The 25,625-nt window shown below is 58.0% G+C and overlaps 10 protein-coding genes across 10 annotated transcripts; 5 read left to right on the top strand and 5 right to left on the bottom strand.

Annotated features, from left to right (window-relative positions):
• Positions 1–1,492: 1,492 nt before the first annotated feature.
• On the bottom strand, positions 1,493–2,381 carry BKCO1_300010 (protein yop1; the record flags this gene model as incomplete). The annotated part of the gene is made up of 6 exons (XM_020273986.1): positions 1,493–1,610; positions 1,669–1,764; positions 1,821–1,846; positions 1,918–1,926; positions 2,001–2,207; positions 2,331–2,381. 6 exons carry the CDS (start codon positions 2,379–2,381, stop codon positions 1,493–1,495), a joined length of 507 nt encoding a protein of 168 aa, XP_020134424.1.
• An 868-nt stretch (positions 2,382–3,249) lies between these two features.
• Positions 3,250–5,869, top strand: BKCO1_30009 (rfx dna-binding domain-containing protein; the record flags this gene model as incomplete). Its single annotated transcript, XM_020274254.1, has 4 exons — positions 3,250–3,854; positions 3,902–4,216; positions 4,276–5,627; positions 5,685–5,869. The coding sequence occupies 4 exons, from the start codon at positions 3,250–3,252 to the stop codon at positions 5,867–5,869; spliced, it is 2,457 nt and encodes an 818-aa protein (XP_020134565.1).
• A 659-nt stretch (positions 5,870–6,528) lies between these two features.
• BKCO1_30008 (peptidyl-trna hydrolase) lies at positions 6,529–7,641 on the top strand (the record flags this gene model as incomplete). The annotated part of the gene is made up of 1 exon (XM_020274243.1): positions 6,529–7,641. The coding sequence occupies one exon, from the start codon at positions 6,529–6,531 to the stop codon at positions 7,639–7,641; it is 1,113 nt and encodes a 370-aa protein (XP_020134564.1).
• A 758-nt stretch (positions 7,642–8,399) lies between these two features.
• Positions 8,400–10,550, bottom strand: BKCO1_30007 (heterokaryon incompatibility protein; the record flags this gene model as incomplete). Its single annotated transcript, XM_020274232.1, has 1 exon — positions 8,400–10,550. The coding sequence occupies one exon, from the start codon at positions 10,548–10,550 to the stop codon at positions 8,400–8,402; it is 2,151 nt and encodes a 716-aa protein (XP_020134561.1).
• Positions 10,551–10,993: 443 nt separating this feature from the next.
• BKCO1_30006 (uncharacterized protein) lies at positions 10,994–11,827 on the bottom strand (the record flags this gene model as incomplete). The annotated part of the gene is made up of 2 exons (XM_020274221.1): positions 10,994–11,623; positions 11,678–11,827. The coding sequence occupies 2 exons, from the start codon at positions 11,825–11,827 to the stop codon at positions 10,994–10,996; spliced, it is 780 nt and encodes a 259-aa protein (XP_020134560.1).
• A 406-nt stretch (positions 11,828–12,233) lies between these two features.
• On the top strand, positions 12,234–14,307 carry BKCO1_30005 (a49-like rna polymerase i associated factor; the record flags this gene model as incomplete). The annotated part of the gene is made up of 4 exons (XM_020274210.1): positions 12,234–12,375; positions 12,433–13,324; positions 13,382–13,504; positions 14,031–14,307. The coding sequence occupies 4 exons, from the start codon at positions 12,234–12,236 to the stop codon at positions 14,305–14,307; spliced, it is 1,434 nt and encodes a 477-aa protein (XP_020134563.1).
• Positions 14,308–15,569: 1,262 nt separating this feature from the next.
• On the bottom strand, positions 15,570–16,944 carry BKCO1_30004 (sorbitol dehydrogenase; the record flags this gene model as incomplete). The annotated part of the gene is made up of 4 exons (XM_020274199.1): positions 15,570–15,727; positions 15,844–16,019; positions 16,093–16,799; positions 16,858–16,944. 4 exons carry the CDS (start codon positions 16,942–16,944, stop codon positions 15,570–15,572), a joined length of 1,128 nt encoding a protein of 375 aa, XP_020134562.1.
• Positions 16,945–20,391: 3,447 nt separating this feature from the next.
• On the top strand, positions 20,392–21,654 carry BKCO1_30003 (uncharacterized protein; the record flags this gene model as incomplete). The annotated part of the gene is made up of 1 exon (XM_020274188.1): positions 20,392–21,654. One exon carries the CDS (start codon positions 20,392–20,394, stop codon positions 21,652–21,654), a length of 1,263 nt encoding a protein of 420 aa, XP_020134558.1.
• Positions 21,655–22,682: 1,028 nt separating this feature from the next.
• Positions 22,683–23,365, bottom strand: BKCO1_30002 (thioredoxin-like protein; the record flags this gene model as incomplete). The annotated part of the gene is made up of 2 exons (XM_020274096.1): positions 22,683–23,006; positions 23,060–23,365. 2 exons carry the CDS (start codon positions 23,363–23,365, stop codon positions 22,683–22,685), a joined length of 630 nt encoding a protein of 209 aa, XP_020134557.1.
• A 543-nt stretch (positions 23,366–23,908) lies between these two features.
• On the top strand, positions 23,909–25,191 carry BKCO1_30001 (gdp-mannose transporter; the record flags this gene model as incomplete). Its single annotated transcript, XM_020273985.1, has 4 exons — positions 23,909–24,121; positions 24,176–24,263; positions 24,314–24,697; positions 24,752–25,191. The coding sequence occupies 4 exons, from the start codon at positions 23,909–23,911 to the stop codon at positions 25,189–25,191; spliced, it is 1,125 nt and encodes a 374-aa protein (XP_020134559.1).
• Between the last annotated feature and the right edge of the window lie 434 nt (positions 25,192–25,625).

Raw genomic sequence — 25,625 nt, 5'->3', positions numbered from 1 at the left:
AAGCCAAACCAGTGGCCCAGAGTGGCCCAAACAAGAAAGGAACTGTATCTACGGCGGTACCCGTTCTCTCCTTCAACCAAAGTGGTGTGCAGCGCTTGTCCCACCGGAAAAGATCCATGTTCATGGGACATGGGTTGAGTCGTCTAGCATATCGCATGATCATTTCTCGTTCCCTGAACCGCATCAGTGGAGCCAGCACTGGCGCCATCACGCGGGGGGACGCATTCCTGGATGTCGAGCTCGGAGTAGCAAGCGGTTAGCCGCCGCCGCCGGCGGGGCGAGAGGCGTTCGTGCAACATTTGGCCAACAGCCGGCGCTAAACTGCGTCTATTGCCGCCCGTCTATTCTCACGGCACCGTCGCTCTGGACGGCCGCCGTGGCCCAACAGAGCTGCATCGACTTTGATGAGAAACAATGTGCATGCAACACCAAGCCGCTAAGCGCGCGCTCCACGCCGTCAGCCAACCACGCGCCAACCACGCCGGCATCCGTCCTCGGCCAATCCGGCAGGCGGCGAAGCGCGTTACATAATCCGCCATGCGCGCCTCAACACGCAGATTCCTCCAACGCCTTGTTCACGCGTTGGGCGCCTTGGGCCGGCGTCTCGCCCCGTGCACTCCTTCCACGCTCCTTCTCGAATCGAATTCCGCAAACCCTTTCGATCCGGACCGACGCGCGGCTAGCAAACGACAGGCTGGCGGGTGATGCGTTGTTGGAGCTAATGGGGGGTTACGGGACCGAGAAATCCCCCGGGTTTTCCTTAGGTTGGAGATTATGACGTGGTCGGGCTGCCGGGTACGAAAAACTTGGTGCTCTCAGGGCAAGCCTCGTGCTGAGCGGTCTGCCAGCGAAGCCTCCATCCTCTCTTTCGGCCTGGGCTCACGAGTCAGCTGTGACAACAGATTTTTGAGCCGCACCGAAGCCGCTGTTGACAGGATGCCTGCCTGGCCTGACCTGACCTGACCTGAGATCGACCGGGATCGCTAACATGGGATTGCGACCGAACGTCGAGCATGTGAAATTTAGTGGAGAACTCCCCGTCGAAACGCAGAGTATGGGGTATTTCGTCATGATGGCGCAGAAATCTCACCTCCGCCGAGAAGAACGCGCTAGCCACCGACGAAAAATGGGAGCCGAAGCGGTGAACGAGCAGCAGAAATGCGCAACAGCATGGCCTGAAGCCCGGGACCCTCTCCACACAACAAGAAACACGTGAAGTTTAGATGCACATCCCTTTTTGTCATTACTCGGAATCGTCTATCCATAGCAGTCGTAGTTGCATCCTTCCATACTTGATCATCCGCCTGCATTCTCTACCTTTAACACGCTCCCCAGTGCTTTCCCTCTCTCGGAAAAATAAAAAATGATGATCAACCGTAGACCGTCGATATTCCGCAGATAGCTTGCCGGTTCGGAATATGACCGCCTAGCTGAGTTGCAGCTGCTGCAACCCAGGTTTTTGTTTCGCTTCGCTGTAAGTGCGAGAACCGCTTTACTCGGCCTTGGCCTGGTCGGCGGCAGCGCGGAGGTTGGCAGCGGTGGAGCCGCTCTGCGAGAAGAAGCGGGCGAACACGGGCTGGATGAAGGAGCGGAAGACAACCTGGGCACCACTGTGTAGACACGTCAGCTGACCGCCCAGTGCACGTCGTCGCATCTGGAGCAACTTACGAGGTCTGGGGCAGAGCCATCCAGAGGATCAAGACAAACTTGAAAGTGTAGTAGAAGGGGAACCAGTAGACAGCATTGACCAGGCTCTCAAACACGCTACAATCGTTATCAGTCAGAGCTACGGTGCGATAAGCACGGAATCGGGCACTTACGTGAAGAAAGCAAAGACAACCCAGTACTGTACGAAAAACTTGTCAGTAACAATGAAGACGATGGCGGGGAGCTCTGGAGGCTGCTTGTTCGACGTACCGTCAACCACTGCGAGAAATGTTAGCTATCTTGACACGTGCGGGGCGGTGTGCGGGCCACAGCCGCCGGCGGGGGCCACGTACCTGAGTATCATCGACCTTGGTGGTCGAAAAGAGGGCGTCCAGCGAGTAGTAGCCGGGCAGAGCGAAGCCGATGACGTTCACGAGGAACTCGCCGGCAATGTTGAAGAAGATCAGGAAGAAGTAGATGGCGGCGACGCCGAGGATGGCGTACACCTTGGGCACATTGGTCTGCTTCTCGAGGTTCACGAGGGCCGGGTACTTCGACAGCTGTAGGCGTGTGACGGGTCAGCGGTGAGCTCTAGCGCAGTGTTGGTGGTGACTGGCGGTGGTCGTGCTCGGCGTCGAGATTGCGACCGCGAGCGGGACAGGGAAGGGCTGGCGGCAACGTACCTCTTTGTCGAGCTGCGAGATCTGGTGCTGGGCCTTCTCCTGGAACGACATTGTGTACAGTGTGGGGGGTTTGGTTGGGTGATGAAGATTGGGGAATATGGGTGCAGATGCGAGGTTGCAGATGGAGCTGGTGGATGAGAACAGGTGGACGAGAGCGCGTGAGTTTGCTTTGTGTCGGCGGAATCGAGGGTCCGATGACGACAGGCCTCCAGTGCCTGCCTACCCGCCCGCATCGACGCGCCCACGCCCTGCCCACAACCACGGCCAGCAGAGCGCCAGCACGCTGCAGCCCGCTGCAGCCCGCCAGAGCCCAGCCTGTGCGCGTCTGCCGTCACCCTGTCCTGCAGGGCGATCCATGGTCCCGTCTGGCCGCACCTCAGTCGCCGGCGTAAACAAGCCCCGCACGTGACGGCGTCGGACTGAGGCAGGCGTGCGGCCGTCGGGCTCTAGCAACGGAAAACGAAGGTTTGTTTATCCTCAGCTGCAGCCACAACATCCTCACCCTCTCACCCCCCGGCCCATCGCCAAACCTTCACCCCTCCCGCCGCCGGAGCCCCCGCCTCCAGTGTGTCTTACGTCCGTCTGCACCGCCCCGCCTGACCGCTGCGCCTGCCTGCTGCAGCGCCCGAGCCCTGCTGCCGTTGCCCGGACGGCTTTGCCCGAGTCGCACGCACTGCGGTGCCTTGGGAATCTCCCGCGGCCGGCAAACCCCCGATCGACGCCATTGCAGCGCCAGTTGCTTTGAGAGCGGCCAGGCCTTGATCTGCACGAAGCCCAGCTATGGTCAGTTCTTCTTACCGCTATTTTTGTGGATCCGCGGGCCCGAGGCGCTGCCTGTAAACAGCCAAGGCAACCCGCACAAACAACCGCTGACCTCCAAGCACCAACACAGGCCCAATCCCACCCGCAGATGCCTACCATGCCCAACCAGGGCCGGCGTTCGCGCTCCACCACATCCATCAGTACTAAAGCGAGCCAGCGCCCCCTCAGCCGTGCCTCGACCACCAGCCTGCAATCGCAAACCACCCAGGATCAGCATAGCAACGACTTCCAGCAGTCCTATTCCCAGCACGGTCTTCCTCAGCCTCAGCAACACATGGGACACCAGGCGCAATCGCATATGCAGTATGCTCCCGTCGACCAGAGCCTGCTACAGGCCGCCCATTCCCTTGGCCACCAGGACAACATGATGATGCTGCAGTACCAGCAACATGCCGCGCCCCAAATGATGCCCCAACACTCCCAGGAGACCTCCTACGCCCATCCGCCGCCAAACCCGTACATGCATCTGCAACAGCAAGCTTCCGACTACGCCAACGGCAACCCCGTTGCTGCTGCCAGCGGCGCCGAGACGGACGACAAGAAGAAGAAGGGCGTCTCTGCCAGCGCCACCAACGACAAAGAGCTGCGTGAAATGCTCACCCGTGCCGACGGTAGATCATTGAAGGAGGTGGCGGACGAAGTATTACGCACCGAGCGGACCTCTCGCGCCGAGAAATCAAAACAGTTGTTTGCAATGTTATGGTAAGCAATCATCCAAGCGTTACACATGGTATGCTAATCATCTGTAGGCTGAGACAAACATGCAAGCATGCGAAGACCTCAGTACCTCGGAATCGTGTTTATTCGCAATACGCCGACCGCTGCGCAACGGAGCGCGTCCAACCGCTCAACCCTGCCTCCTTTGGAAAGCTCGTGAGGGTCATCTTCCCTGGCATTGCCACACGACGCTTGGGAGTCCGCGGCGAGTCCAAGTATCATTATGTTGACCTGGCTCTTGTGGATGACCCGGTCGATGGCCATGAAGTTGAGCGCGCCGGCAGTGCTCACAGCCAGGACTTTGGCCATACGCGCCAGGGATCTACTCACCTTGCCATTGATTTCAAGTGAGTAGTAGTCAACCGTCCCTGATGTCGTGACAATCAGTGCTGACAACCACCCGCAGCAGCATGCCTAGGCTACCAGCAGATACTGCTGTGTTTCCAGCTCAGGAGCAAACCGTCGAACCGCAGCAGCGATCCACGGAAACAGGAAGACCGTCGTTTGGCCGTGCGTTTGCTGAGCCCTATGTTCCTGGCTATGGCTCCGCGAGACAAACTTCGTCCACCTACACGCAGCACCTCAAATTCCCTCCTCCGCATCAGGACGATTTCCAGGAGAATGACTCGATCGAACTTCCTAATATTCACGATTACGTACCGCCAAAGACGGACATCGACGCTGCAAACGCATTAACAGCTCTGTATCGCACTCATTGCACCTCCCTTGTAGACTGCATTCGCTTCTGCAAGGAAAAGCAATTCTTCCGCTTGTTTACCTCATTCCACGGCACACTCACTGTGCCGGTTCAAAAACTGTTGGCGCATCCTGCCATGGCACCTTGGATTAGAGAGTGCGATTGGTTAATGTACCAAAAGATGATCCGTTTCGTCTCAAGGCTTACATTACAAGTAACGCCACCTGTGGTCTTGAATTTCTTAAACAACATTTCGCAGGAGTTGCATAAACACATCAGCAAGACCTTCCAGGGACATCCGCTTCACGTCCTCGAGGCAAGGCTAGAGCCGGCTACTCTCTTTGCCCAACTGCTTCATCGGATGCTACGTGCGAACCAGGCAGCCCACGCTGCTGCCGCCCTGCTAATGATCGACCAAAACCGGAACCAGATGTGGATGGATTGGGTCACATATGTCAACCCGAAGCGAGTTATGGAAAGCGAGCTGCCCAACTGCGGCTACGAGGAGACATACAAGATCCTCACCCAAGATGTCAGGAGTCTGTTGTTGCCACTTTCGACACCTGTGTGGTTGGAGAACGGCACGCATTATCAAGAGGCAGCGCTTCAAGCGGCGAGGCAACACGGCGACTCCCCCATCACGAATGAGACGGTCATCGACCGGCTAGCCAACTTCCTCTCTAGCCTTGGCACCCGCTTCCCGAATGCCGATGCTCGGACGCTCCTCCACTGCATCAGTGCTGTTGGCACAGCAGCCTGCCGCGAGATTACGGTGGAGAACGGGGCCAGCTTTTCTCCGTGGTGGATCACCAAGGTTTTTGTCGACGAGCTGAGTCTGTGGCTTGCATCGCTAGGAGGATTTTTGGCGCATCGGGCGCCCGAGCGCAAGCGGCCGTCGTCTCAGCTGTCGCCGATGGAGGCATCGTTGGGAAACAGGGCAGAGAATGGAGGGGCTGTTCGCGGCACTAACCAGGACGAGAGTCGGTTCAGTCTCGCGGCAGACTTCTCGGTGGATACGAGCTTTATGGGTTCTCAGGGCAAGGACGATTCGGGTAACGACAGTATGTTATAGCTATTGCCAGTCCGCGGACTACCTAAGCTGACAGGGCCCGCCGCAGTTAATGCTCGAAACGCCCAAGAGTCCTTCAACCAAAACAAATATCAGTCGTTCGGCATGGACTTTGAGGGCCAAGACCTCGACGACAGCGGCATCGGCATGTCGCTGATGGATGACAACCTCGGCACGTCGAAAGGCTACATCGGTGCAGACGCAAACAACTACGCACATGGCGGAATGAACTGAAGAGTCGACATCCGTCCCTCGCATCACACATGGTGCCAAAAGCCGAGCCACGAGTATACGACTGCCTCCGACTTTACGACTTGCATTGTGGACGGTGCAGGAGTACTCTGTTGATACCTCTAATCTTGTACATGGGTCCTCTGTGGCGATCGCTCCCGCTTGGGAGCTGACGTTTTGATTTCTTCTTGCCTTGGCTTCTTATCTTCGTTTCCCGCGTTTTGGTATTTGGGATTAGGTGATTTAGTAATCTGTTCCTTTCTTTGGGTTGGGAGTTGATATACAGGGCGGTGTTCGACGGCAATGTGTATTCGTCATTATCGGCAACGGGAATGGGTGGCTCTTGTGGGTACTTTTGGGAAGGGAGCATGCGATACCTCTGTTGGGTTGGACGTTGGAGTAGTGTTCTGTAGATCCGTTTAGCTTATGCGCAAGGACTTTTCGATCATCAAGCGGGCGGTGCTGATGTGTGGCTGAGTCGTCGGTGAGGGCTGGCGGTGCACAAATTATGACTGTGCGCCTTCGGTGACGCCGCTTGGTAATGGCGGCGACAGGGTCCCAGGGCAGCTCATATAAGTAATAAGGGACTGGCGCTGTTCTGGCTGCAGACTAAAATTCAAACGCCTTCTCTCCTGCCATATTTCGTCCATCAACCGGCAATCATGGCTGAATCGTTAGGAATGACGAAGGCGATCGACGCGTGCGCCGTGCCCGAAGCCGACACGGACGCGCCGCACCACCAAAAAGTTTCCAGCGCGGACAACACCGCCGTCGCGCAAGAAGCCGCAGCGCAACTGCAACAAGATCTGGCCTCTTCCACCACACCCGACTCCAGCCCTCAGCCGGCACGCCAACGGACACCAGCGCAGAGAAAACGAGACCGCAAAAAAGGCATAACCCGCCGCAACGACCACCACCTCGTCCGCGCCGAAGAAAAGGACGTCGCAGGATCACCAGCTTCCAGCCCCGAAGACAGCAGCAGCAGCTCGACCCGCTCCTCCTCCTCCTCCTCGCCCGCACCGCCCGCCAGCAACAACCCCAACAGCACCAGCGACACCGCGACGACGATCCCACGCTCGATGCCGGCACCGAAGAAGGCGGTGGCGGCGGCGGCGGCGGGCAGGATCGTGCCGCTCTTCATCGCGTCGCTCGGCAACCCGGGCGCGACGTACGCGCACACGCTGCACTCGGCCGGCCACACGGTGCTGGACGCCATCCGCGACCTGCGCCACTTCCCGCCGTGGCAGAAGGAGCGCTCGTTCGCCAACGGCCTCGTCAGCAAGCAGGCCGAGGCGGGCGTCAACCGGAACTTTTCGTGGCTGCCGGGCATCCTTGGCGGCGGCGCTGATCAGGCGGGGGCGGCGGGGAAGAACAGGTTGGAGGGGGAGGAGGCGTGGACGCTGTGGCAGAGCCCGAGCTTGATGAATGTGAGTGGGAAGGCGCTGGGGCAGGCGTGGGGGAGGTGGAAGAGGGAGTACACGGATGGGGAGTTGGTGGTCGTGCACGACGAGCTGGAGAGGCCGCTGGGGAAGGTGACGGTGAGGAGGGGCGGGAGCGCGAGGGGCCACAACGGGCTGAAGAGCTTGGCGCCGCAGTTTCCGAACACGCCGTATGTGAGGATCGGCGTGGGCATCGGGCGCCCCGAGAGCAGGGAGCCGGATGCTGTGGCGAAGTATGTGTTGAGGAAGATGACGCAGCAGGAGAGGGCCAAGGTTGAAGGGTGCGCGGATGAGGTGATTAGGAAGTTGTGGGAAGTGCAGGAGGGCAAGATATGAAGAGATGGAGTTGGATTGGGAAAGAAAGAAATCGTTTGTGGAGAGGGGGCATCCAACTCAACCCTGAGATCCGGCTCAAAAAGCACCTTGGCTACTCCAATGCTGTGTTCTCCACGGAGAAAGTTACTCTGGATTGTTTGGAAGCCACAGCCCGCCAACTGCAGCATGTCGCAGTGGAAATGGAACGACATGATCGAAGTTCGCCTTGTCTTGCCATAAACCAAGCGGCTATCGAGACAGGTTGCGTCTCCACGGATCGTATTGAGATTTTCACAGGGTAGAGACGGTTTGGCAGTGGGTCATTCTGCCTGCAAATCTAGCATCAACAGGCGTTTTAGCATATTGGTACAAGCCATAAGCACTTAGAGTGTAGAGTTTGCCATGTAAATATACTTCATTCGATATACTGCTTAATTTGGTCGCTCGCACTTTGTGCTTTCTGCGAGGAGTTCTGGAAACTTGCAATACATTGTTCTGTCAGTCTCGAAGTCTAGGACTGTTCCGGTTAAGTACAGAAACAGTCGGAGATTTGCCAGTCAGGTATTGTCTCTTGTCTTGTTCAATTAAACCCCGAGTTCCCTGGCATAAGAAGCACCTCCCATCACGGTGTTTTTCCAAGCTGACAAAAATTAGCATGGCAAACGCCGCACAACCAGTGGTGCTAAAGCATGTTCGTGATAAACATCATAACACGCCTTCTACCAACGTTGCAATTGACCCAAATGTTGTAATTTTCAGGACCATTCTAACACAGTTTCTCATACTATAAGGAACTGTTCCCCTGATAAGCCGTCTTCCATTGTCACAGCATTTCCATCCATCAGCCCGTGTACATAACAGGGGCCAACGAATGTCCACTCCTGCCTCATCGGGCCTTGATTCCCCTTGCGTTCTTTTGTCGCCTCCCTCAGTACGACGGGAGTTTTTGCCCCCTTCAGCACCACAATTTTATCGCCCTTCTCCGCATCCGGTGGCACCATGGCGTATCGCCCGTTTTCCAATATCGCAAAGACCCAATCCTCTAACTGCGACAGATGTTTTCTGACGTCGTCCCGCGCTTGCTTCGCCAAATCCTTCTTCGACCTACACCTCGTCCGCCCCTCCGAATCAATCTCAACCCGTGTCCACTCGCTATGCTTCACGCCCACCGGAGCCATCAACCACGCAGCGAACTTCGGCCGCAGCTCCTTCACATTCTCTTCCCGAAGCCTCCTGACTGGATACCGCGTGCAATCCAGCATCAGCGTGCGCCAGTACGTCTCGAACGCGCCCCAAGCACTACCCTCTCCCTCCACCCCCATCCGCTCCGGTCCGCCATACCTCTTCCCCCTCGTCCACCTCAGCCCGCTCGTCGCCCGCGAGCCTTCCCCCACCAACGCCTCCGCCTCCGCCTCCGCCTCCGCCTCTTCGTTTCCCTCTGGCTTCAGGAACGGCATCAGCGACGCATTGCCCGCCGCGATGCCCGCCTCCAGCACCTCATTCGGCATCCACGCAAGCGCGCACTCGCACCATTCCCATTCACTCCGCCTGGGACGTCGCACCAGGGCCAGATCCGCGACGCTCAGGCACGCGTCCAGCAGCAGTCCCCCGCGCCCGCCTGCAGTACCCTGCTGCATCTGCAGCTGGACCGGCACCGGCAACGACGACGACGACGACGACGACGACGGTCCGGCGAGAAAGTTGCGGCCTTCGCCCGACGCGTTGTAGATGCCGCGCTGCGCGAACAGGATCTTGAACGCGCCGGGGTTGGCGAAGTCCGGGACCCACGACGGGAGGTCCGGGTTGCGGAGGGGATGCTGCTGGGAGGTGCCGAGGGTCCAGGGCCCCTGGCAGAGGAGGTCGAGGTTGCCGGCGGCGTTGATGAGGGCGGCGGCGGCTTTGGTGTAGACGGCGGCGACGGGGTCGTGGTAGGTGGGGGTGAGGGAGAGGGGGTCGGACGACAGGTTGAGGAGGGCGAAGACTCGGTCGCGGGGGTCGGTGGCGTGGCAGTAGCGGAAGCGGGCGAGGATGTTGTGGAGGGAGGAGGAAGAGGTGGGGTGGTGGAGACGGTGGAGGTGGACGTCGTCTTGTTGTTCGGATTGTGCTGCTTGTTGTTGGGCGCATATGCGGCGTTGGTGGGCGAGGATTTGCGCGTGGGCGAGGCAGTATTCGAGCTGTCTCCGGAGCGTCCAACTGTGGCCGAAGGGCGTGTGGAAGGCGTCTGGCAAGCCATAGGCAGCTATGTGGTTGTCGACATCGAGGAAGTCATCGATGCGCTCCCAGGGAAGCGTCGCGCAGCCGGCAACCAGCACCACGCGCGGCGCCAGGGAGACCTCCTGCATGATCCACACCCGCTGCCATACCGGTGGCTTCCGAAACAGCTTCTCGAGAATGCCGGCCCAGTCACCCGGCGGCTCATTCAGAGCCTCCTCAAGACTATAGTAGCTAGAAAAGTCTTCCCGGACGCTCTTCTCAAGTCGAGTGATGGTGCCGATGGTCTCCATCGCAGACGCGCCGTTCTCCAGGATGGACGCGTCCTCGCCGAGCCAGAGGAGGTCAACGGAGCAGCGCTGGTATATTTCCCTCATGTGAAGGACTTGGCTGTCGCGCTCATCCGTGTTCTGCTGGTCGATGCAGAGTGCGTCAACCCACAGCTTGCGACGTCGGTCCGGTAGTCGCAAGTGGCGGAGTGCGACATGGAGGTTGTTGGTGATCCGTACCGTCTTTCCGTCGATAGTCACGGAATGCGTCCTCTCTGGATCGCCCCAGACGTAAGAGAGAGCTTCGTAATCGGGAGGATCGTCCAGAAACGCACTCTCCAAGAAGCATTCAACAGCAGCAGATGCATCTTGAGACGGATTCAAGGTCAAGATGCGAAACTTCCGGGCTCCTGGTGGGATCGGGGTGTAGTAGAGTCCATGTGTTGCCATGTGGCGCAGCTGTGGTTCTATGTGCAGACCAAACAGTACATGGAATGTTTGCAAGGAGAGCAGAGGCTGTTCGCAGCCTACCCGTAAGTGAAGGCACTCCAGGACGTTACGCAAGCTTTTATATAGAGAACCGGAGACTACTAGGCAACTACGAGGTGGGGACTGAAACATGCGGGCCGATGGCGATCATTCAGGAAACTGTGCCACATGAAGCTTGGCTGAATAATGCTTTCAAACTAGGTAAACATACCCGAATCGAAGAACGCTAATGCTATTATGTCTCGATCTTGGCTCAGTCTTGTTGCTCGGTTCTGACCTTATCAAATTCAATCCCCCAACGCACCCGCCATGCATACTCGTACAAAAATGGATATCGGATGAACAAAACAACAAAAACAAGAAGCTGTTGACAATTTCGGCCGTTAAGATCAATCGCCACCGCTTCAGGTCAGGCCGGTAGCGCCTCCAACAGCACCATTGGCAGCACCAGCAGCACTGGTGGCGGTACCGGTAGAGTTTCCCAATCTCTTCTTGACACCGTCGGTGTTGGCAGTCTTTTCGACCTGGTCCTTGGCGTTTCCAACGTTCTCTTTCGCGTTTCCGACATCGGCAGCCTGGTTGATCTTCCTGGGCTTGCGCTTCTCCTCGCCCGAGCTGTTCGGGCTCTTCTCACCCTCGCTCTTCTCGTCTTTCTTCTCAGCCCCGTTCTTGTAAGCCTGGCTCCGAGTATCGTTCATCAGGAAGTCAAGCCTGCCACCAGTCAGGTTGTTCAGCTTGTCGCCGATGGCAGTGCCCTTTGCAGCCGGCCCGTCTCCTCCCTGGTTGAACCACTTCATGATGTAGTAGCCGCCAAGGCCCCACAAGAACAGGAATGAAGCGCCCATGGTAGTCAGGAAGATGGTGGGCAGGACCACGAGGAGAGCGATGCCGACCATGAAAGCGGTAGCAAGAAGAGCGACGAGGACGGCGACAAGAAGAGCGGCGACCAGGGAGAAGACGAAAACGGTCAGAGTGAAGACGGCGAACATGACGAGCGGCAGGCCGGTCAAGGCGAAATTGGTGAGGAGGAAGGCCTTTACGTCGACGCATCAGCACTGCGGTTCGGAGCAGGTCAAAGAGAGACATACCGAGAGCTTGGGATTGTTGACGGCAAATGCTTGCAGCCTCGAGAACATCTCAGCCCGCTTCTCGGGCGGGAAGAGGCTGTCGAGGACATTCTGGGCCTTTTCCTGCACGGTGCCGGCGAGGGTTTGGATCGTGTTCAAAATGCCAGACATGGCGCGGCTCGTGCTCGGAGGATGTAGTCTGCGCAAGGGAGAAGCAGGGGATGATGAGCTGCAGACAAAGGCCAAATGTCCGGCGGGGAAGGATGGGTTAGTGACGGAAGCAGCAGGGCGGGAAGGAGTGGCGCGGATTGATATCCCGGGACTACTGGAGCCCCAGCGATCAACATGTGGCAACAAGTGGTCAAACAAGATCTGTAGTCGCACGCCAATGCGAATGGCGTCACTGCGACGGAGGGCGTGACGCGTCGAATCGAACGCGTCCTGCCGCGGGCGGTGAGGCTGCTTGGCGCCAAAAACCACCGGCTCCCAAAAAAAAGTCACCGCCTGCGCCAGCCCCGACCAACACCACTGCCGCTTCCAGCCGTTCCCAGCCAGCCCCAGCCAGCCCCAGCCAGCCATGCCCGACCCCAGCGAGAAGAAGCGCAAGCGCAATGCCGACAAGACCGACCGCCCCAGCAAAAAGGTTCAGATTGACCAGCCCACCCGCCCCGTGAAGCTCGCCTTCCTCGACGACAGCGACCAGCTCGGCCCCGTCGTTGGTATGCCTCCTCAGCCCTCACTCGCCCCTCTGCCGTCGAGCTGACGCCCCGCCGTAGCTGCCACCCCCGGCGTCTCCTTCTCCTCCGATCTCGCCCTCAAGCCCTACAAGAAAGAGATCGACAAGCGCCGCTATGAGCTCCTGCTGCATTCCTCCGACCACCCCAAGCTCGATTTTTCCGCGCGCCAGGAGCGCGATGGCACTGCCGAGAGCCTGCTCAAGCACTATGTCGGCGTGTACGATCCTGAGACCGGCGCCCTCCAAGTCATGGAGGCCCGGAAGCTGGTGCTGCGGAGCACCCTGAGAACCGAGGCCGAGGAAATGCGCGCCCAGAGGGAGGCAGCCGCCGACCAGGAGCGCAAGACCAACTTCGCCCTTCGCCAAGACCTGGGTAGAGAATTCGGTACGAAAAAGGCCAAGAAGGTTCTGGATTCCATCACCGAGAACGCAATCAATCCCACTGCTGGTGCTGCCGAGGGCAAGGTGACCGACTCTGTCGCCAAGGCCGTGTTGGAGTCCGTGACCGCCGCCACTGCCGACGCGCCCACCCGCGAAGCCTTGCAACAAGCCGTTGATGAGAACAAGCCTCGCCCAAAGGCCAATTTGGAGGCTACGACCCCGGCTGAAGTCTACCCGCTTGATGTGCTTATTGGTGGAGATAACATGCGCCTGATCGAGGTCAAGGCCTGGCTTGAGTCTGTTGAGAAGAAGGAGGATATCAGGACGGAGAGCCTGTTTGTTGCCAAGAGGTTGGTGTCGGTTGGATCGTCCAAGAACATCAAGAAGTTGAAGGTGCTGAAGTACATGTTGCTTCTCATCGACTTCATGGCCGCCTTGAAGCCCGCACGGAATGGGGCAAAGAAGCTCCCGCAGAGGGCGGACCTGGAGAAGAAGACCAACACGAGTGGTGCACTATTAGACGGTGTGAGGAGGAAATTTGCCGACGGCAAGTACGTGCATCTATTGCCCACCGCATCAAGATTAAGGATACTGATTACGACTTACAGCGAACTGACCAAGTGGCACGTTGACTACCTGATCACGCACGTCGCGGCACTATCTCTCTATGTCGATAATTTCGTCGTCGACACCTACGACATACGTGAAGACCTCAGACTTGACAACAAGCAGTAAGTTCCACACCCCTTTATTTTATACGAACGCTATACTGATGTCCTCTGCGGGGTTGGTCAATACTACCACGAGCTTGGTTGCAAGATAGCAAACCCCACGGAGAAGGAACGCGAGGCAGGGAAGTTCACCAAGGCCGATAGCGTCAACCACAGGATGGCCAAGCTGAAGATCCCTCTTGACTTCCCCAAGCAGAGGAACATCCCCATGCGTAAGAGGTAAACTCTCTCTAGCCATGGACTCGGCGCAACGCGTCATGTATCTGTATGCAATTGCAATCCAGAATCATGGTCCCGTAGGGATAATCATTATCGGGCAGGAAAGTGCGCTTTACCGAAAAAGGCAATTTTAGGATACCCGAATCTTGGCGTTACGGTTCAGAAAAAGCTACGTCTGCATCACACTTTCCGTCCGCCAACTGAGCACGCGTCAATTGTGCATGGCAACTGCATGTGGTGATTTCAGTCAGCCTTGTTGAGCCCGTATCGCGCTTTCCTCTCTCTTTAACTGTCTCTCACACTGCAGCTCCGTCGTCCCATACGACTCGCCTAAACATCATTATCCTCACCTATCTCGTCACACCTACGACGGCATTGTCATTTTTGCAAGTAGTCAGCAAGACACTGGTCTTGAGGGCATTCTGTTCTCCCTTGTCTTTCAGGCGACACACCAATGCCACGGAATCCGTCAAGTCACTCCCACCACAGTTACTACCACGGCCGTCGCACGAAATGGTCTCGACTGCGAGCCTATTGCCGCAAACGATGGAATCGTACTTTCCGGAAGCCTGAACCCGGATTGATCGATCTCAGGGGTTTTTCTAGCGAGACCGCTCTGCAGCGGCAAGGCAGCGACAGACGAAATTGCAGCATGCCCTGCGTCACCAGCTACACGACATTGGCTACTGAGTGGCAACACCACATGGTCGGCCGGGGCTTGATGGCATCCCCCCCTTCGCCCGACAACGCCGAAGAACTTGGTTCTCTTCCACCTCCCCCACCATACATGCCAGACATCCCCGACCCTGGAGCCCCGAAGGTGTCGGCTCAACGTGCTGCCGCTATGTACGCGCGGGGCGCGAGGGCTGTGGAGAGGCTTTCTGCGCCGTGGTGAGCACAGAGGAGAAGTGGGGCGGCAACGGCAAGCGCAACTACAAGGCTACGAGTGATGAGGAAGACGAATGATTGGCTCCTCCTCCGGAAGAGGCACATAACAATCCACCTGCAATTTCATACACAGCAGGCTTGCCAAGCCGCACTGCAGTGCCGATAAGCCGATGCCCGTCACTGCTCACTCGATCAACAATCTGATTTCTCCAACTTCCTCGAGCTCTTCCACCAGTATTCACAACAAGCAGCCATTAACGGCAACCAAGATATTTGGGGGCATGGAAAAGACACCGAAAGACAGGGAATCGTGCTCGTACATGCAGCCTGACCTTACAAGTGCAACGAACATGTCGTCTCAGATCGTCACGCCGCGAAAGACAGTCTTCGGGAAAGCGTTTGCTACAAAGACATCTCGTTACATGGCAAGCGAACCACGGTCCATTGTTTCAGACTGCACCTTTCGAAGCAGTTCAAACAAGGTCAACATGGCTTGACGTGGTACGATGTCAGGGCTTCATACAGGCGCAAGGTGGCTCCAGGATCTCGTGGCTTGTTTTCTCCCCCTTCCCTCATATTCAAGCAGCTGCGTACCTCTCGCTACCGTTGTCCCTGTGCCGATCGACGCAATGGTGACCCCCTAAGAGAAAGAATGACAAGTACATCCACGTCCGGATATCTACCTCACCTGCTCATAAAGAGAGGTTATTTGAACTTAAATCTAGATCAGCATTCTTCACAAAAGATTACCGTAGATGTAGGTTCAAACAGCTTTTTTTCCCCTGAGGAGGTGAAGCAGGTATCCAGATGTAGATACGAATATTAAAACTGTGTCAATGCATCCAGATATATGATTCCACTATTTATGTAGGTGGGTCAATTTCTTTCGTCGCCCACCACAGTGCAGGGATATCCCAAAATATCAACTCGTAAAGAAAACGATGCTCCGATAGGCCGATCAAGCAGTCAGCGAATCCACCTTTTCCAACTGCGGTGCTATTTCTACGAGGATCTTGACATTCTTTTCCTTCTCGTTGATGAGTGGCATGAAGCCCTTTTCAATCAGGTCTTCAAGCTGGATGCACCCCGTGATCATACGGCGAGGTTTCAAGTGACCTGCAAGACGTATTTTGTCAGTTTCCATGTATTACGCGGAAAAAAAGGGAAGGAAGGACGTGAAAGTAGGAAGAAAAAAGCAAAAAAAAAATCGAGGGCAGCGAGCTCCCGCTTACCATTCGCGAGATTCTCAATCACAGCTTCAAAGTCCTTCCGCTGGTATCCAAGCACAGCCGTGTAACTGGCTTCCTTGAAGGTGAGCATGTTGGGCTGGAACGGGACCTCCTTCTGCCAGATGGCAACATTTACGACGGTCCCGCGAGCCTTCACGGCCGCACATGCGGTCATGAGGCTGGCTCAGGTCAGTCTTTGGCACCAGATGCTTTTTGGAGGAGGGATGAGCAGGGCGGTGTGCTGAAACTCACCTCGAAGGCACACCGGCACAGTCAAAAACCACATCCGGTCCGTCGCCACCGCTCAGCTGTCTACTTATGGTCGCCAGGTCATACGTCTTCGGATCCAAGACGTGATGGGCCCCGAACTCCCGCGCGAACTTCTGCCTCTGCGCGGCGATCTCGCTCATGATGATCTTCTTGACATTCTTCGCCGCCAAACACTGCACGACGGCCAACCCGATGGGCCCGCCACCGAGCACCAACGCGGTGCTATCCTCGGTCAGGTTCCCCCCGGCCGCCTCGGTCGCGTGCCACGCGACGCTCAGCGGCTCGACGAGGGCGCCGACGTCGAGCGGGACGCCGTCGGGCAGGGGCAGGACGGCGCCGTTGGGCACGACGACGGCGTCGCTGAGCCCGCCGCCGCCGCCCGACAGGCCGACGAAGCCGCCGCTGTGGCACGCGTTCTCGACGCCGTTGCGGCAGGCGCCGCAGGCGCCGCAGTAGACGGTCGGCTGCACGACGACCTTTTGCCCCACGCGGAACGTCGTCCGGCCGCCGGCTTCGTGCGCGGGCGGCACGGCGGCCCCGATCTCGCGGATCACGCCCGAGAACTCGTGGCCGAGGGTGATGGGGATGGCGTCCTTGGTCAGCGGGTGCGGCTCGACGGGGGCGAAGGTCGGCCCGCTGAGGTATTCGTGCAGGTCGGTGCCGCAGATGCCGACGAAGGCGGGTGCGACCTGGGATGTGGTCAGTGGTGGGTATGGAGAGCAATCCAAGGAGCTGGGGAGAAGGTACCTTGATCTCGTTGGGGCCGGTGGACGCTTCGGGGATCTGCTCGATCCTGATGTCCTCCTTGCCGTAGTATCTTGCAGCGCGCATCATTTTGGAAGCAACTGTACCATTCAATTGCGTTGGATGTAGAAGAGGAGTGGGCTCAGGTTTTGGAATGGGGGGTTTATTTAAGTGAGCAGAGACTGCGCGGCACAACTCACGAGACGCTCAGGAGAGGTGCGGAGAAGAGCGAGGAGGAAGGAGCTGGATATGGAGCGTGGCGCCGGAGAGTAAGTGGAGGCGCATGATACTTGTAGCTGGGCGCCATGGCAGGAGAGGACGGATGGCGGTGCTGATCATTCCCAGGCCAGAGCCCAGAGCATCGACTTTCTCCGGTCGTGCGGCGAGGGTTAGCAGATGGCGGGGTTGGGCGATCTGGGGTAGACTGCGGGGCGCAACGCTATGACGGCATTGTCCTTGGGCTCGACATTAAACGGCTGCCGTATCCACGCGCGGGGTCATGGATGGCCATGAGATGTGGGGCCAGCAACCGTCTTCGTTGTCTTGGGAGGAGGAGTAAGGATCTGGGAGCCAATGTCACCCCCGCGCCGAGCAATGACAGGAGTTAGCAGCCATGCCGAGGAGGCAGATCTCGATGACAGCGACGCAATGAGGCGGAGTCGGAGCGGAGGCGGCGGAGAGCGAGGGTGCGAGTCGGGAGGGCGTCAGCGGCAACCTTCCGGTTTCGGCAAGCCGACGCTCTTGCCCGATCCGACAACCCCGACTTGTCCTTATCCGCTTGACTACCTCGGCCTTGTCCATGTCACTCCACCACCTCAGTTCTATTCGGATCCCACCGCCCGCTCCCTTTCCGTCCGGGCCTGCTTGGCCCTTTGCCTGCACTCTCCTTCGCTGGCAGTCCCCGCGGTATCGCCATCATGCGGCTCTTGTAGCACGACCCGGCCTCTGAGTTTGCTCAAACTGTGCAACATGCATGCTTTGCTGAGCATGTTACCCTCAGACCCCGCATCATCGCTAGCTGTGCACACGGGAAGCTGCAGTCCTATTCTGACCACACTGTGAGAATGCCAAAAATGTCGGTAGGTTCTACTTCTACTTGAGCTTGAACAATAGTGTATTAAATGGCGACTAGTATGAAGAACCTCGTGTGACCTGCCCGAGGGTCAATTAGCACAGCGGCGGAGACTGAAGGGTCGAGCATTCACTCCTGGTTGCTGGAACGCACCACTCCTCCTGGGTAGTATCTGAGGAGCAGCCACAGCCCAAAAGGCAGCTAGCCGCAGCTACCAGAAGCCTCACTCTGGCTGGAATGGACACGCTCTGCGCATGCCTATGTGCTACGCCCGCAAGGAGCCGTTTGGGAATTTCTCAGCCGTCGAGACCCGGTACATGGCGCCACCACGCTGCCGCCATTGGCAGTGTCTGAGACAATGTGGCAGACCTGGCAGCCACTTTAGTCTCCCGCTACCTGGTTGCCTCGCCTCTCTTGCGGTGAACTGTTTCGATCCGGGACAATCACCTTCTCTGTCGAATCCATCTGGGTATGCACTAAAAACCGAGTCTTCATCGGCTGTTCGCAATCTAGAATGCTGGACGTAGTAGACTGAGACAGCAGACGCACAAAAGAAAATTCCTCCGCAGCCACATCCCATTGACTTTTCTTTTTCCTCTCCAGGACTTTGTCCGGTAGGAAGGGTTGAGTCGTCCCTTTGCGCCTCTATTGGGGCACTGCCATTGTATGAACTGGGAAAGACCTTACGAACCATGATGAACTGATCAGAGGCTGATGCGACGGTGAGACTGACCAAGGAAGACGCCTAACCAGCCACGCAAGGCCGGAGCCTTTCCGACATGCTCTTACCGGGTAAGACTTGCAGCAGAGGAGGCGGTGGATCGACACGCTGTGGTCACTTTGGTTGATTTCATGCGACACGTCCCCAAGCGGTCACTTAAGCGTGAGCCCTCTCCCATGCGTCAACCATCGTATCAAGAGAAAAAGGCTGGAAATCAGACAGGGGTTTTTTTTTTTTCAATGCGCCTCCTCATCTCTTGCCTCGGAGATGATGCGCGTTATTCTTGTATGCGATCTTCCGCGAACCCATGATCCCAGCTGGTGCCCGCCGCGGAAGCGGACAAGTCACAGCGTTCAATGCAAGGCAGGCAAGGCAGACAGGCTTCCAGCGACCGGGGTCACAAGCAGTCGCAGGTTTAGCGCCAACGGCTACGACTTCACAGGCTCTGGCTTTTCCTCCCTCCCTTCCGATGCATATAACCCATGTCCCTGCTTGCATCCGCCCGCGCCGCCAATCAAAATCGCCATCATGTCTTGTCACATGACGTGTCCACTGATTTCGCAGAGCCGCTCTCTTGTTTCGCCTCGCCTACATGCACTTCAGCCTTACATTCGCCCAACTCGATGCCACAACAGCTTCGGATTATTGCTCGGCAAAGCTGGGCAGGGAGTTGCAACCGCATGTAGGAAACAAACACAACCAAGTGACTGATACACTAGTCTGGAAATTTCCGGGAATTCTTGATGGCTCACTAGACCGCGACGGCTAGAAGTGGAACGTCTCTACTGCACCGATAGCAATCCCGCGTGCACCAGCTACGGCATTGAACGCGACGGAACGCATAGATACGCCGACTTGAATGTGGTTATCTCGCCTCATATCAAGCAATCACCCGCAATCACGCGCGCAACCTGAATGGACAAGCCTGTATGTTTGTTCGCAACAGCAGTAGCACACGTTCGCGGTGTCGCCATCCCTTTGATACCGCGCAGCTGGCCTCTCCCGCCCACGCCGTGCCCGGCACGACACATGCGAACCGCATTCCACAGCACAACACCCGTGCTTTCTCGTGAGACGGGAGCCATCAGTGACTCACGGCACTTACCCAGCTTCTCTCATGCATTCCTGTCTCGCACGTACCCGCGGGCGGGGATGCGGCGATGTTCCGCGAAAGAGAATGATCTAGAGCCATCCCTGCCTCTGAGCTTGGTGTACTGCGCACAGACATGGTATTTTCCTTCTTCTGTCTCCCAATCTTTACTCTGGGCGGACGGCAAGTGAGTACCGGCTATATATTGGTCGCTGAGAGGTGGTGGGTGCGCAACGCGTACGACTCTAACCCAAGCCAAGCGAAGCAAGAAGCCAGCCCTTCCGACCCGGGTACCAGGTACATGAGATGGGGCTGATCTGTGCTTCTTTTTTGCCGCTGGTGCATTTGCGGTGCGTGGGTCATGCGTGGGTGCGCGTCAGTGGTGACTGGGAGCCTCGTTGTTTCTTTCCCTCGTGTGAAGGCGAAGAGAGGGAGAGGGATGGTGGCCGTGGGTGTGGCGCGACTATATATTCGAACTTCCGCCTGGCAAACTTTGCTGCACGCCATTCCCTCACCTCTCCATCTTCCAACTCAAGAGCTTTCGTGACGTCTTCTCACCCTTGTGTTCCCGATCTTTTCCTCGAATCAAACCTACACTTCTACAATCAATCACCTGGAGCAACATTCCAAGCTCCCCCCACAGTCGATCCAACAATGGCCATTTCCACCATCCCTCTCCCGGTCGTCTGGCCTTCGACCAGCTCCTCGACCAGCAGCTCCTCCTCGCTCCTCACACCCACATCAACAACACCAACCAGACACCGCCCTCACCACCACCAACCCACCTACATCCGCACCGGCATCGGCGGCGCTGGAAACTGGCACAAGGCCTCCTCCATCCCCCCACCACCGCCGCCACCACCCCAGTCTCCAGCAGCATCCGCCCACCAACACTATCACCACGACACCTCCGACAACCCCGCCTCACCGCTCCTCCTCCACCCCCACCCATCACCACTCTACCCACCGCCTCCTCACCACCACCACCACCTCCCTCCCCTCCGCCGCACCCAACCAGCACCATCCACCACCACCACAACAACCCCACCCCAATACTTTAAATCCGGCATCGGCGGCGCCGGCAACACGCACCCGCTCCCGCACCCGCTCGCCGCCCGCTCCCACCCTGGCCACCCCGGCCACGCCACCGCCGAGGAGTCAGCGCTGCTGTGCCGCCGCGCCGTCATCGAAAAGAGGCGGCGCCAGCAGCAGACCGCCACGTGCTACCACCACGTCGGCATCGGCGGGGCGGGCAACTTCCGCCGCGTGGTGGTGGTGGGGGGTCCGTCGGCTGGAGGTGATGGTGGAGATGGTGATGGTGATGGTGATGGTGGTGATGATGTTCTGCCGCGCTCGTCGCTGCCGATGGCTACTACTGCTGGTGGGAGTAAGAAGAGGTTGAGGGCGCAGAGGAGTGTGGGGGCTTTGTTGGGGGGGAGGGGGGGCAAGAGGGGTGCGGCGGCGGATTTGAGGGTGGAGGGGGCCGCGGCGGGGGAGGGGGAGGCGGAGGCGGAGGGGGAGGTGGAGGTGGAGGCGGAAGGGGGAGTGGCGCTGCCGAGGGCGATGGTGGAAGTGGGTGGTGGTGGTGGTGGTGGTAGGGGGAATGGAGGAGGGGCAGTGAAGAGGGTGAGTTGGGGGGAGTGCAGCGTGGATGAGTTCGAAGTCGACGGGTACGAGGGCGATGGGGAGGTGGAGGAGGGGAAGGGGGAGTGCGTGTATTACAGCAACGAACCGTTGCCGTACGGGGCGTTGGACGTTCTGCGGAGGAGGTTGGAGAGGGCTTTTGCGAGCCGCAGCGGGGGCGGTGGAAGTGAAGTGTTGGCGAGTCCGAGGGACAAGCGGCATGGGGCGGTGCTGGTGGGGAGTGAGGGTGAGAGGAGGGTGTTGAGGAGCCATCGGAGCATGTGGCGCTTCTGAGAAGTGCGTGAGGGCGCTGTTGCTGTGGTGAGTGGAAAGAGCATGGATGGGTACGGATTGTGGAGGCAGGGGTATTGGAGAACAGCTTAGCTTGCATGGAGGCGGCGGCGGGACCGTTTGCCGTGCGGGAAGGGTGGCTTCTGGGGCGCCGTGACCAAGGCTGCTTACAGTGGCTTCGCGCAACGGTGACGACCAGCAGGCAACTGGCAGCACTCCGAATGGACGAGCAGGGGTGAAGGGTGACAGAGCGGCGGAGCAGGGATGGAGAGTGTTTCGAGGGATGGTGAGGTTGCACAACTTTCATCTCGCTCTTTTGCCTTTGTGCAACTGTCTCGTTTGAGATTGACATCGGTACTGGGGAACCGGGCGTGGCGTTATCTTTTCCTTTCCCTAGATTGCACCAAGCGGCGACGCTTCACTTCTTCCCTCGGGCGTTTCTGGGATCACTCAGGCTCAACGGTTCTTTTGATTGCTTTTTGAAGTTCGACTTGTTCGATTGGGCATTATGCGGCGAATCAAGCACGCTATGCATAAAGTTCCAGCTAGTAAGAGGTACGCGATAGCGCAATGTAACTGCATAATACTCACATAAGACATATACAATGAGGCTGAGCGGTGGCGCTGAAAATGTCTTGGTCCCTCAGCACAACCGGTCTGGAAGTGGTGACCTGGTGGACGACAGTCAAACGCACACGACCCAGAAACCTCTGTGCATTCTCGAGACTGCACGACCGGGTGCTTGCAAGTTCCAAGTCTTCGTTGCATTTGCTTCTGTCAAGTAGCTGATATTTGGTCCGCCGGGAGAAGTCGAACATTCGGCCCCAGTGCTGCAGCGGTCAATGGACCTGAGGCGGCGAGAATCCACTTTCTTGGCCGGAATCTCGCATCTCGACAACTGTTGGTCGTACGCAAGATGGCACGATGCGGATGAGCGTTAGAGTGTCCCAGTGGCCCTCGGGCGCAGACACGGGCTCTGGCTCAGGGCCAGGTCGCAGCGAGATGAGGGACTTCTGCAGGTTTCCCCGAACTCAGTCCCAGTCATCGTCGTCGTCGTATGCCTCGTCCTCCTTTTTCTGAGCGGCGGCTCGCCTCAGCGTAGCGCTCTCCCCCTCGGTCATCTTCTCGCGCACCAGGACGCCGCACTTCAGCAGGCGCCTCTCCAGGTCACTCGTAGTGAACTTGTCGGTGCCGTATCCAAGACCCTCGAAGCCTACAATGCGGTCGACGCCCTGGCCGTCGCTGAAGGCAATGACGCACGGGAGCACCTGGACCTTGAGCTTGGTCACGAGGAAGGGGGCGTTGTCTACGTTGATGCGCAGGAATCGGGTGTCGAAGTGCTTGGGAGCCAGCGTCTGACGGGTGCAATGTTAGCGGCTGCTCGTCTGGGCACGAAGGGAGTATTCACCTCGAGGTGCGTGTCCATGATGCGGCAACGGGTAAAGTCGGCGTGGAAAAAGTGCACGACGCACAGCTTGGTGGAGGTGGTGATGTCCATCAGGGCCTTCTCGTCCTTGATCTCCTGGTAGGTGCCATGGTCGGAGTTGCGCATCTGCTTGGCGCGGGAGAACTCCTGGTGGAGCTGCTGCAGGCGCTGCTCGCGGAAGCCGTCGAGGGCATCGTCGTCCTCGAGCTCGGCGATCAGAGCATCCTCGTCGTCCGAGTCTCGCGTCTTGTCGACGATGGCGGCGACCTTGGCGTCGAGGTGGGACATTTTTTTCCGGGGTAGGGTGTTCACGGCATGGTTTGGCGGCGAGGGCGAGGGGCATCCATCGGCCTTCTCCTGTCAATCGCGGGCGCTAGTCGCCGCCACACCAATCCCACCGTTGCTCGCCGCTGCGCCAGCCCCGGGCATTTCTGCGCGGCTGCGGCTGCGGTTCGTGACCAGCTCTCGCACAAGGATCGTGGGGGCCGCGCAAGACACGGGATTGCGCGGCACCAGAAACGCGGGCGCCAGATTTGTGTGGTAAGCCTGCGCCACAGCTGTGCAGTCTACGTAGCCCGTTCGACGGTTTGACTTCAAAAGAGTCTGTCTACGTCCGTACTCAACCACTGCCTACCCGCCCTCACCGCTATCGCGCAACCGCTCCTTCTTGGCCACGCACGCTCCCTTTCAGTCGCGTCGCGGTCCTCCAATACGCCTCCCGACGCGTCGGCGGAATCTAGGACTCCAGCCCCTTACAGCCCTCCGCGCAGCCCGCACCGACCCCCAGTCCGCCGCGATCTCCCTCTAGCCCCGAGCGCCGTCCTTCGCTCCATGGCCGACGAGAAGAAACGCGACTTCGACCACGACTCCCCCAAGCCCGTCCGCTCTCCCACGCCCACCACCATGTCGTCCTCCGGCCTCTCCGGCAACCCGGTCCTGCCCGTGCTGGCCTACTGCGGCAGCTCCATCTTGATGACCGTTACGAACAAATATGTCTTATCAGGCACCGGCTTCAACCTCAACTTTTTCCTGCTCTGCGTCCAGGTATGCCGCCTTGCCCGCTCTGTGCGACACTCATCGTTGCTGACACGTCCCCAGTCGCTCGTATGCATTTTCGCCATCCAGTCGCTCAAGACCACCAAGGTCATCTCCTACCGCGACTTCAAGACCGAAGAGGCCAAGAAATGTGCGTTGCGCCGCTCCCCTCGGCCAATGAGTGCTGCTAACCCTGCGCAGGGCTTCCCATTACTATCCTCCTCATCGGCATGATCTACACGAGCACCAAGGCCCTGAAGTTCCTCTCCATCCCCGTCTACACCATCTTCAAGAACTTGACAATTATCCTCATCGCATACGGCGAGGTGCTTTGGTTCGGCGGCTCCGTCACACCCATGGCTCTGATGTCCTTCGGCCTCATGGTCCTGAGCTCCATTGTTGCCGCTTGGGCCGATATCCAGCATGCGCTGGCCAGCTTGGGCGGTGAAAGCTCTGAGGCTTCGGAGAAGATCTCCACCCTGAACGCCGGCTACATGTGGATGCTCTTGAACTGCATCTGCAGCGCTACCTACGTGCTGGGCATGCGCAAGCGCATCAAGCTCACCAACTTCAAGGACTTTGACAGTGAGTTCTGCGCGCGCACTCGGTAGCGGCAATAATATGCTAACCTTGAATCAGCCATGTTCTACAACAACCTTCTCTCCATCCCCATCCTGATTGCCGCCTCTCTCTTCGTCGAGGACTGGTCCAGCGCCAATCTGGAGAGGAACTTCCCCATCGAGAACCGCACCTCCATCATCCTCTCCATGGTCTTTTCCGGCCTTTCGACCATCTTCATCTCGTACACGTCGGCCTGGTGCGTCCGCGTCACCTCTTCCACCACCTACTCCATGGTCGGCGCCCTCAACAAGCTCCCCATCGCCGTCAGCGGTCTGGTCTTCTTCGATGCCCCGGTCACGTTCGGATCCGTCAGCGCCATCATGATTGGCTTCGTCAGCGGTATCGTCTACGCCGTGGCCAAGGTCAGGCAAAACGCGAGCAAGAGCGAGGCTCTACCCACGCAGAACGTTCCCATGAGCGCTAGCAGCGCCAGCATGAGGGATGGGTTGAAGGCCTAAGGCAAATGCCGTTTCGTCAGCTTCGACACGTTTTTCAATTCGAATGAGCCAAATGGGACACGAGCCATGTCGATTCAACCCGCTTTGTTCTCCAAGGCTCATGACAAAGTTCAAATCAAGGTAGACGGTGCCTCTTGGGCCCGGTGTTTGGCTTCGAGGTCATTTATTTTTGTCTATTTTGGAATCCCCTTTCGTAACTCAAGGCGGTGGTGCCCAAAATTATTACCTAGTACCTTCAAATCGAGTCATGCATAATGTACAAGCCCCCCTCGTCGGTGGTGCGATAGATTTACGTTGGTTTGGCGCGGATTTGATTTGATCTTTATATCTCTACATTTTGATTAGGTGTGTTTGGTTGATGTAGCGGTTGCCTGCAGCAGAAGATTGAGATACCTCACGATTGCAGTTGGATTGATCCAATTAGAGCCCACTTC

This window comes from Diplodia corticola (assembly GCF_001883845.1).
Source record: "Diplodia corticola strain CBS 112549 chromosome Unknown scaffold3, whole genome shotgun sequence".
NCBI classification, from domain to species: Eukaryota; Fungi; Ascomycota; class Dothideomycetes; order Botryosphaeriales; family Botryosphaeriaceae; genus Diplodia; species Diplodia corticola.
Note: the sequence above shows the minus strand (reverse complement) of the source record. Positions and strands in the feature narration are given on the sequence as shown.